General features: G+C 48.8%; 1 protein-coding gene across 1 annotated transcript in view; it reads right to left on the bottom strand.

Moving 5' to 3' along the window:
• Positions 1–2071: 2071 nt before the first annotated feature.
• LOC105808350 (two pore calcium channel protein 1-like) overlaps positions 2072–10628 on the bottom strand; it is a 34522-nt gene continuing 25965 nt past the window's right edge. The window contains exons 12-19 of the mRNA XM_012641989.1: positions 10253–10317; positions 9719–9806; positions 8073–8142; positions 5585–5804; positions 5331–5421; positions 3455–3568; positions 3123–3229; positions 2072–2217 (exon numbers count right to left, since the gene is read on the bottom strand). Of these exons, the coding sequence (XP_012497443.1) occupies positions 2072–2217; positions 3123–3229; positions 3455–3568; positions 5331–5421; positions 5585–5804; positions 8073–8142; positions 9719–9806; positions 10253–10317 (901 nt within the window). The remainder of the gene's footprint in view (positions 2218–3122; positions 3230–3454; positions 3569–5330; positions 5422–5584; positions 5805–8072; positions 8143–9718; positions 9807–10252; positions 10318–10628) is intronic.

Below are 10628 nucleotides of genomic sequence, written 5' to 3'. Positions count from 1 at the left end.
GCCGCCGCCCGCCCGGTTCTCTCTCTCTCTGAGGCCGTGCGCGATCGCTGGGGCGGCGGCGCCCCCTGGTGGCCCGGGCTGCGCCGGCCGGAGCTCCGCGGTTTGTGGGAACTGGATCTTGCCCGTCTGACGCTGAGACGCCTCCTGAATGGGCTCACGCACCCCAGAGGAATTTACACAAGGTTTACTCGTTACTGCTTAACAGAGAACGCTTGGCACGACGTACAGGCCCATGAATAGGTGAATTCTTAAATCATGAAACATGGATGAAACAATTACTGGTAAGTGAAAAAAGCAGGTTGTTGAACAATATGAAACACGTCATTACATCCCATTTAGGATAAAAAATGCAACTGTATGTTAACATATATGATATACACGACGGTAAGTGGGCAGATTTTGTTCCACTGTTACCACTGGGAAGGGGGTGTCAGACTGAGGGGGGAATAAAAGGGGAAGGGGAGAAGAGAAGGAAGAATAAAGAACAACTTTCAGCTTTTTACTGTATTTCTGGATCGAATTCTTTAAATGACTGTGGATTATTAAGAAAAGAAATTCCCAATATAAAACTAAAAAAATTAAATTGTAACTCAGTACATTTAGTGTAATATTTAACAGTAGATGTTAGATATGCAAAGAAATAAGAGAGTGTCTGGAAGGATGGCAGCGAGGCCCCAGCTCCTGGGGATCCTCTGGTGATGGGATTCCAGAGCACCCACGCCCCACGCCAGGCCGGGGTTTAAGGCAGGAGTGGCCACCGGTCAGCGCAAACTGCTAAGTCAGCGTTGCAGCCGTCCTCAGCCTCCTGGGGTCCCCACAGTCTGGGGAGGGAGGTACCGTTTGTCCTGAGTTTGCAGATGAGGAAATGGGCCACAGAGAGGTTCAGTAACATGGCTGGTGGGAAGCTGGGTGTGAACCAGACAGTCTGGCCCCAGAATCTGGGCCCCAGAGCTCTCGGCTCTGCTCCTGCACGATGCAGCCCGGGAGTCACCTTCAGAACCGAAGAACGGAAGTCCTTCCCAAGCGAGCTTCTGTTGCCACCCTGACACGTGACGTGACACGGCTCAGGTCTCACTGAGACCTCAGGTTATGGGATGTGCCACCACTGATGCCCCTGCCCTGTGGTGGGGCTGTGACAAGGCCCAGAAGAAAGGGGCATACCATGGTGACTCTGAAGGATTCCATGTGCTCAAAATGCAGTTGGGATTGAGAGTCATCAATTCACGGAGACAGAAAGTAGAATGGGGACATGGGGTCGTTTACTGGGTGCAGAGCTTCAGTTTTGCAAGATGAAGAGTTCTGAGGTGCATGGGGTGATGGAAACACAACAATGTGAATATGCTTAACACTACTGCACTCTACTCAAAAACGGTCAAGATGGTAAATTTCACTTGTATTTTACAATTAGATTTGTAAAATTAAATAAGTCCCTTTTAAGTTTCCAGAAGAAGCACGTTCTTGTACTGGGAGATTTCTAGCTGGGGAAAGTGACCTCAGCGACTTTACTCAAAATCTTATTATAATTATAATTCATTTAAGAAGCTTTGAGAGCACCCTTGCCCCTCCCCAAAGAAGTGATTGCAACAATTACATTTTCACATTCATATTTTCTTCATTTTGAATAAGCACTGTTTAAAAGCTACTTTACTAGAACATATTCCTTTATCATATTTAAATATTCATAATTCATTCATGTGCTGTAACATTGTAGCCCAGTATTACTTTACTAGGATAGGAAAATACCATATAAAAATAAACAACAAGCTTTTACATACCCACTGAAAAGACTACACATATACACATATGTGTACTATACATGCTCCTTATAATGTCTGCATTGGTGTTCCTTGCCTTACCTTTGTGATCAGATCTAAGAACAACCCAGGCGAGGTGCAGCAAGACAGTCTGTCCACACCATTCGGCTGGCCACTCGACGCAGGAGAGGCCAATCCACAGGCTTACCAGGACATGGAAGGGAACCCAGGCTAGAAAAATTATCTCTGGATAGCACATGCAAAAGGAGATGATAGCTTATCTTGGTTTCCAGTTGTGGACCCTTGCAAGGCCAGGATCATGCACTATTCTCGAAATTGGGATTCTTGGGATACATGTCACTGGGCGAGAAGTTCAGAATCTCATCCAAGGAAGGGCCTTCATCCTCTGGAGCAATTTCAGACTCGAACATCCACTGCAGCAAGGCGTCCACAGTCCTGTACTCTAGGAGGAAGGAGAAAGAGGCACGTAGAACCTGGATATGTCAGGGTTCCAGAGAGCACTTGGCCTGGACAGGCCATGGCTTTCCTGAAGAACAGCCGCTGAGTGGAAGACAGCTCTGGGCACGGCAACCAAACACTCCTTGAAAGGAAGGATGCAAAGGTCAGGGTCATTCATCCCTGCTGGTTTGACCCCCATGGAGCTCCCCAGACACTGAAGTTCCTGAAGACCAAGGAGAAGGTGCTCCTTGAAGGATGGAGGGGACAGCCAGCTCTCAGGGGCCGCCTGCTCACACCACCCCTCCTGTAATCTGTGTTGTGTTCCTCAGGCTGCTCATTGTAGGGCACCGCAGCCAGAGCTTAAATTGAGGTTCAGACCGGTTTGGGTTTACCCAGCCAATTGTTAATTCACTGAGAGTCAATGAAGTAACTAACAAATAGTTGTTAAGGGCCCCTATGTCCCCGGGACATTGTTAGGCCCTGGGGATACCAGGAAAACCAAAAAGACACACCCCTGCCACCATGGAGCCTGGAGTCTGAAAGGAAGACAGGTGGCGACCAACAGTTCTCTAGGAGGTCAAGGGGCTTCCCTGCAGAGGTGAGAGTGAGCCTGGGGGAGAAAGCAGTACCTGCACTGGCCCCGGGGCAGGACAGAGCCAGGTGCTGAAGAGCTGAGGGCCTCCAGGACAGAGGAATGGCAGGAGGGTCTGCGGGTAGGGAGGGAGAGAGGCTGCGATGCTGAGAGAGACCAGGTGCATAGGTGGCCAAGGCCGTGGTGAGGGGTCCTATCTTTCTCCTTGAGCAATGGGAAGCCACTGAAGGTCAGATCTGTATTCAGGAAAGATCCCACTGGCTGCAGTGAGGATTGAAGGAAGATCAGTTCTAGTTTTGCTCTGGGTTGAAACTTACTTTTTGATGCAATTCTGCAATACAGTCCTTCCAAGGCCTTCCTTTTGTTGTCTCCATGGTCCTTGGTGTCCACGTGATCAGTGGGCTTCCCATCTTGCACTTCCTCCCTTCAAGGAGGAAGAGACAACACATGGTCAGGTCTCCCAGCCGAGTCCCACGAGGGGCTTCCCAAGCAGGGCCCAGTGGGCAGGGTCCAGCCACATCCAGGGTGCTCATCTAGAGAGGCCTGGACGGTGGGCACACAGGACCAGGCTGGGTGCCGCGGGGCACTGGCAAACCACACGTGGGCGGGGTCTGAGTCTTTGGGTAGTCCAGGGAAGCATGCTACTCACTCTTGGATTCCCACTCCGAGCTCTTGAATCTTCTTCTCAATAGCAGTTTCTACTTCACTTTTTTCTAATGAATATGCCACAAAGAATGCCTCCAAGATAAATGCTATGAAAATACTGAGAAAGAGTAAGAGGTAGAGGACGGTTAGGTTGATAAGCCATGGTCTATGTGGCAAAGAATCCTGGCTCCAAAGAGTGTTTGAGCCCGAATAAAAAGGCAGCCTAGTGTTGCCAAGAAAATGCAAGACAAGAGGGAGAAATGACAAACTGTAAAACTTCTCTCAAGGACTGGACACAACTTCCATTCATCTGCAAAATTATTCTTCCTCTACATCCTACTTAACCAGTGAATATTAAGAAGAAAAAATCACTTTATTTGAAGGGAAAACTTAGGCCAAATAGTTGTTGGAAGATAGTTCTCTATGAATTTCTCAGGTGTCCATACAGTCTGAGTCCTCTGCACAAAAGCTTTTAGAGCCAATTTAGGAATGTTTTTCTAAGGTGGCATTCCAGGGTAGTGAAGTCTCCCTCCCCACGGACAGTCCAGGGTAGCAAAGCTAAAGACCTCATCTCCCTTCCCAGGAGCTTTGCTTACATTCCAGAGTAAAGAAGATAAAGTCAGTCTCTCTCTCTCTCTCTCTCTCTCTCTCTCTCTCTCTCTCTCTCTCTCTCTCTCTCAGGGTCACTCTTACTCTTGCCCTCTCAGGGAGCTGACACAAAGTGTTGCTCTGGCTACTGCTCTCCCCGTGAATAACAAACTCTGTCTCTGCCCAAGATCTCATGTATTCTGTTAGTATATGCATGGCAGACTAACCTGTCAGCTTGCAAGTAGGGTAAAATCTCAGACTTTTCACCATTTCTGACTTGACAGATGATGACATACCCCAGGGATGTCACAGCACTCAGAGGCTTTTTAGAGGAGGGTAGAAAAAATCCCTAGAGCCTTTTTACGTTTTTGTCTGGGCCTATGTCCCGCTCTGGGAACCTCTTCATGGGCCTCTTAGGGAGGCATTTTTCCCTTTGGCGTACTCCATAATCCATTCAGGCTGCATAGGACAAGCAGGCCAGCCCAGAGCCACCCACTGGGTCTCCTCCCACCCTCTGCTAGGATACTCCTTGAGGCGTTCTTGAACCAGAGTCAGCAGGGTAGTGGGGTGGCCAAAGCAGCCTGATGTGACAAGTGCTGGGCTGTCACCCCAAGAATTCCAGGCCCAACTTCTGAGAGGGGTCCTGACACCCAGAAAACACCGATGGGAGAGACTCACAGTGATCACAGGGACTCAAATGCAGGTCACATGCGGAACAGGGAGCTAGAGTCGAAGGTTCTAACTGGAAGGAGAGCCCTTTCGAGCAGGGACATGTCATAAGGGCTTTCAAATGTTTACTGAATTCTCCCATGGAAAAGGGGTCAGGACAGAACTGGAGCCAGTGAAGAGCGTTCACCAGGGGCACATTCCCATCCCACCTGTGCAAGTGCTAAGGCCTGGAGCCGGACGGCAAGGGACCCTCGCAGGTTCTCAGGAGCCCCAGCAGTGGGACCAATTTAAGCAGAGACTGGACAGCAGCTCGCAGGGGTGCTTCAGAGGTGATTCAATCCCAGCAGGGAAGGACAGGGAGACCCGCTACGACTGCAGATTCCTTCTGACTCAAACTACTTGTGAGGCTCTGAGATATATAACACATCCTGATATGCGAGAGGCTGGGGAACACCTCGAGGAACACAAATGTGACCAGTGAGGCCCCTCCCAGTGGCTTAGCATCTCTTGGGGAGACGAGACCCACACACAACCTACACTAGGTGGCACAAGAAGGGAGGTGCCAGCAGTTAGACACTGAAAAAGGAGATCTGACATTTCCAGCTTGGCAGGAGGAAACTCACTTAACAATGAGGATGACGACCACAATGTGGAACAGGATGAAGTACAGCTTTGCTGCCTGGTGAGTCACCAGGGCAAAGCCATCTGCGAGGAGTAGGACGCTAAGGAACCAGACCTTTGAGAAATTCAGGAGGTCCCCTGAGCTCAGAGATGCCGAGATGCAATCCTCCTCTGAGAATTCACTTTCAGCATTTCCCGGCCTCGTCCCGGGGAGCAGACCGCCCCCGTGGATCATGCGGCCTTCTCAGAAGGATATCGTGCCACTGGTTAACCACCGTGAGCTCCATCAGCACCACGAACGAAGAAGCGAGGTCATTGAAGTTGTTCTTGCAGTACCTGCCTCGGGAAAACGCTGAACCCTTTAAGGCTGGGTTCCCACAAACCAGGGCATCAGGAGTGGTGAAATTCGGGTCAAAGAACTGGACTTTGCCGTGGAACGCTTCCATTCCGACGATAGCAAAGGCATAGTAGACCACCTAGGACGGAGAGAGCAGGTCACCAGCAGGCGCCCAAGGCTGCAGAATCATGGGGCAAGGGGCAGGCAGAAGAAGAGGGAAAAACCGCAGACACTAGTCTGTCGTGTTCCCAGCATCCCGCAGAAAGGGTGCTATTCCTGTTCCCAGGGACAGTCACTGGCCCCAGCTGAGAGTTCCAGGCACCTTCAGGAAGAGGGTGGGCAGGGATCAGACACTCGGCCAGTCTGCCAGGGAAGCCTGAGCTATCCACGGAGGGACAGAAGACACAGCCAGCTGGACCACACCTTGATCCCCCCACGCTTCATTTACAAAGTCAAAAATGAGCTCAGGCCAGGCGTGGTGGCTCACGCCTGTAATCCTAGTACTCTGGGAGGCAGAGATGGGAGAATCACTTGAGGCCAGGAGTTTGAGACCAGATCAAGAGCAAGACCCTATCTCTTCAAACAATAGAAAAATTAGCCATTTGTGGTGGCACATGCCTGTAGTCCCAGCTACTCCAGAGGCTGAGGTGGGAGGATCACTTGAGCCCAGGAGTTTGAGGCTACAGTGAGCTGTGATGACGCCACTGCACTCTGGCCCAGGCAACAGAGCAAGACCCTGTCTCAACAAAACAAAAACAAAAATCTAGCTGATAGCACGTTAGTGGGTTAAATACTCAATAGATAATTGTCCTCTAGGGAAAAAAATAATAAGGTTGAATGTTTACCTTGTTCTTTATACCAAAGTAAATTCCAAAGAGTTAAATGTAAAAAATAAAACCATAAAGTTACAAGGAAAAAACACTGAGCAGAAAAAGGCCTGACTAAGCCTGGTATAAAACCTAGAAACTATAAAATGAAAGATTAACAAGTATAACTATGTAATACATTTAAACTTTTATACACCCAAAACCAAAACAAAACAAAAAGTCTTTATGTCAAAAAAAAAGTAGCAAAGAAAAATAATTGCTACTACAGCTTACCAAGGGCCTATTTCCTTAACAGGCCAAAGATCCCTACAAATCATATCAAAAATAAAACTAATAAAAGATGAACCAAGGATGTGAACAGGCTGTTTACCAAAAAATAGGCATAAATGGCCCAAGAACATGGACAAGATGCTCAGCCTTATGATAACTAAACAAACACACACCAAAACAACACAGAGCTATCTTCTCTCCTATCGGATTGGAACAAACGGAAACATTTAGTAAACCCAGTTGTGAGGGGTGCAGAGAAACAGATGCTGTCACACAGCATCGAACGTACACGGGAGCACATCTTTTGGAAGGCAAGTTGCCACCATCAACCCAAAGTTTGAACCCATTTACCTTTGATCTAGCAGATCCACTGCTAGGAATGTGTCCACCAGATACACTCACATCAGCACACACAGACACGTGCCCAAGAATGGGCTTCCCCACATCATCTGTGATGGCAGAGGCGAGACTACCAGGGGTCTGTCAGCACTGGGGCTGGCACACGTTCTGGAGCCTTCCCTCAATGGGACACTTTTAACTGTGGCAGAGCTTACCTGGAGGCATGTGCCTCCCAGATCACAGGACAAAGATGTTCAGTAGAAGAAAGTTGTGTAACAACATTTCAAATGGATTATTCCCTTTAACTAAACAATACACTGGATAGCTACGGGCATGCAGGTGATATACTAGAAATGTTTGGGAAGAATAACAAGACACCCTTAATCATGGTTGCTTCTGGGAAAGAGGCAGGTGGGGGATGGGAATGGGTGACTGACAGTCAACCTGTCAATCTCCTGTGCTAATGGAATTTTTGCCATTATCGATGAAAAGAAAAATAAGTGCCCTGTTGCAGTGTCCAACATTACTCATGCTCCCTCATGCACAGCGTGGAACCACCCCCGCGTGGGAGGCCCCCAGCCCCGTGCGGCATTGTGTGGCCTCTTTCTCAGCACTGGGACTCTCAGGCAGCAGCTGGGCTCTCTCCACAGCAAGGCAGGAAGGATCTGTGGCCTGGACGCACACGACGTCCTTGAGAGCCCCCTGCTAGCTGGGAATGCCGCCTGCTCCGGGGGTGGGAAGGCCCACCGGATTGTCGGTGTTCACTGCAGCACCGGTGTACCTTAACTAACGTACTCCCAATGTTTCTAGAAATGCGATATTTTATAAGAATGGCTACTAGAAACCAATGAATCTCGCTTACTTATCCTCCCTTTCCTTCTCTCCCTTAAAATGAGTCTTGCTGAGAGTTGCTAAGGATGAACATCTCACCACTTATGTTACATCAAACAGCAACAAGAGCAGCTACTTACAAAGACGAGTCCACCAAACGTCAGCATCGTGGGGCCAATGTTGATTAAAGTGGTCACTATAACCCGGAATCTAGAATAACACCAAGTTCCCACATGAAATGAAAGGGAAGATGGAGAGTAAAACCCACACCCCAGCAGCCCCTCCCCAGTCCCGAATCTGTTCTTTAAACGTGGTCAGGAGTCTGCCCTTGTAATTGTGTCAGAATCTGTCCATCCACCCAGCTGAGGGCGGATTTAGCAGATAGTTTCCCCTGAAGCAGAGCAAGGCAGGCTTGACCGCCCTGGGAAGACGTGGGTGGGTGTTGAGGCAGGAAAAGTATTCGGCCTCATCTGCTTTTCTCCCACCTTCTTCTAAGTCAAAGTCAGGCCTGTTTTTTTTTTTTTTATTTCAGCATATTATGGGGGTACAGATGTTTAGGTTACGTATGTTGCCCTTGCCCCCCCTCCCTGCCAAGTCCGAGTATCAGGCCTGTTTTAAGGCTATCCTAGAGATTTATGTTGGCAACTGAACACTTTCTGGAAGAGCAAGCCAGTCCTCAGATGGAGCCATCTCCTCCCCAGACCTCCCTGAAAGGAAGCTTGCCTATCAAAACCCGATGGTGAGGTTTATCCAGGCTTTGGGGTCAGATTTTATCCTGATCTGTCTGCCTCTGTTTAGCGGTGCACCACGGGGATGGGGGGCACTTAACCTCTCTGAGCTTCAGTGTCATCACCTGTGAACTAGGAATAATGAAAGTCCCCAGCTCAGGGGTTGCTGGCGGGATTTAGTAAGACAACACTTAGCACACTCGGGTTAGCATCCGCTGCCGTCAGGACTGCTCTCATTCAGTCACTGTGCGTGAAGGCACGATCCACATCCATCACAGGGTTGGAAATGACTGAGAGAATCCCCGTGGGGTGGGGGGCTGCCATGTGAGTGCTCTTCACCATCCTCCTCCCTCCCCTCCCACTGGAGAACCCCACATCCTCTTTACAAGTTACATCCTGGATTCATAGTAGTAGTAGAGAGTGTTGACAGTATAAAGGAAATAAAAATCTCAGGACCAGCGATGCAAAAGGGAAGGTCTAGCCTGGAGGCTGAGTCATGCAACACCCCCTTCCAAATGAACAACTGCTACTAACACCATTCATCAGCCAGATCCCATAAGCAAGGACACGCAAATTGTAACCTTGGGTCTGCAGGCTAAGTCTAGCTCCTAAAACTAGAGTCTGTTCGATTCCACACTCATAATGAATTGCAAGTTTATCTTCCCAGGTGCAGAACAGAGACAAGGTAAGATCATTCTTCCACCTACCCAGGGACATCTACATAATTGATGCTTCCTTCACTCCCTTTTCCTCTCCTCATATTCACCTCATCTTATGTAAAATGTAGATTTCCTGGGCCTCACAAGAATCTAACCATTTGCCACCTCCCCCAAACCTTCCCTTAAACACTGAAGTTCCCAAATTCTCCTTCAGAAAAACAGTCACAGATGTATCTGTGGTTTGTGTTTTTCCCGGGTGGGTCCTCGAACTTGGCTTAATAAATCTCCGTTGATTGAGATCTTTGCCTCGGTCACTTATTTTGGGTTGTCAGCAGTCAGGCGGCAGGCGTGTCCCATGTGGGCGCCCCCAAGCGCAGCCTTTCACGCCACTCCCTGTACCTCTGCACGGTGACGATGACCCTCAGCAGCCGGAGTATTCTCAGTATCAAGACGATATCCAGTATCTGCTGGCTGTTATATTTTCTTGCTGGAAAAGGAACACAGTCATTTAACGTTCCGTTTTCTCAGAGTCCCCAGCTTGCCCCTTTATTCAGTGATGTCTGAGACTCTGTGGGTGCCAGGACCGATACAGCTTCACTTCAAGAACAGGCAATGGCTCTGAGCAATGAGGAAGCAAGTGCTGCCCTGAATCACTCGCTACCCCTGCAAATCAAAGCCAAGGGTCAGTTTTTGGATCGATGACCAGATGAGTATTGGGTGTGATGGGTGCCTACAAATAAAATCTCTAAAATATAGCCAAACACAAACAAAGCCACCGTCCCTCTCAAGAACATGCACCATTTTAAATAATTCTCTTGCATCCCCTCTCCCCTGCCTTAAGCATCTTAGCGGTGCACAGTGAATGTTCAACAAAGACTAGGAATGGAACGAATGATCCTGGGAGGTGGTGAAGCTGAGAGCTGTGGCACTGACCTGACTGAATGGTGGTGTTGGCCACAGTGGCCACCAGGGCTGTGATGATGATCAGCGTGTCAAACCTAACAGTGCAAAAGCAAAGTGGGTTACGAATCAAGGGAAAGGCCTGCAAGGTCAGAAATAATGGATTCCAAGCCCATCCCCAGCCCAGGGAAGAGACAAAGTCCCTTGGTCCAGCGAGTTTCCTGACAATGAGACCAGGGAGTGGGCCAGGGGAGCTATGCAAGGAACTTCCTTGTTGAGTACAATGTTCTAAGACTGTGATAATAAGAAATATATATATATTTATACATATATATATATTTGGTCTTTATGCATTGTTCCTGGCCAGAGCTCCTGGAATCCTTGTAAATTCCTAAGTGAGGCCGGGCGC

The sequence above is a fragment of the Propithecus coquereli genome, unplaced genomic scaffold, assembly GCF_000956105.1.
Source record: "Propithecus coquereli isolate 6110/MARCELLA unplaced genomic scaffold, Pcoq_1.0 Scaffold171, whole genome shotgun sequence".
NCBI lineage: Eukaryota > Metazoa > Chordata > Mammalia > Primates > Indriidae > Propithecus > Propithecus coquereli.
This window is presented reverse-complemented; position numbering and strand designations above follow the sequence as displayed.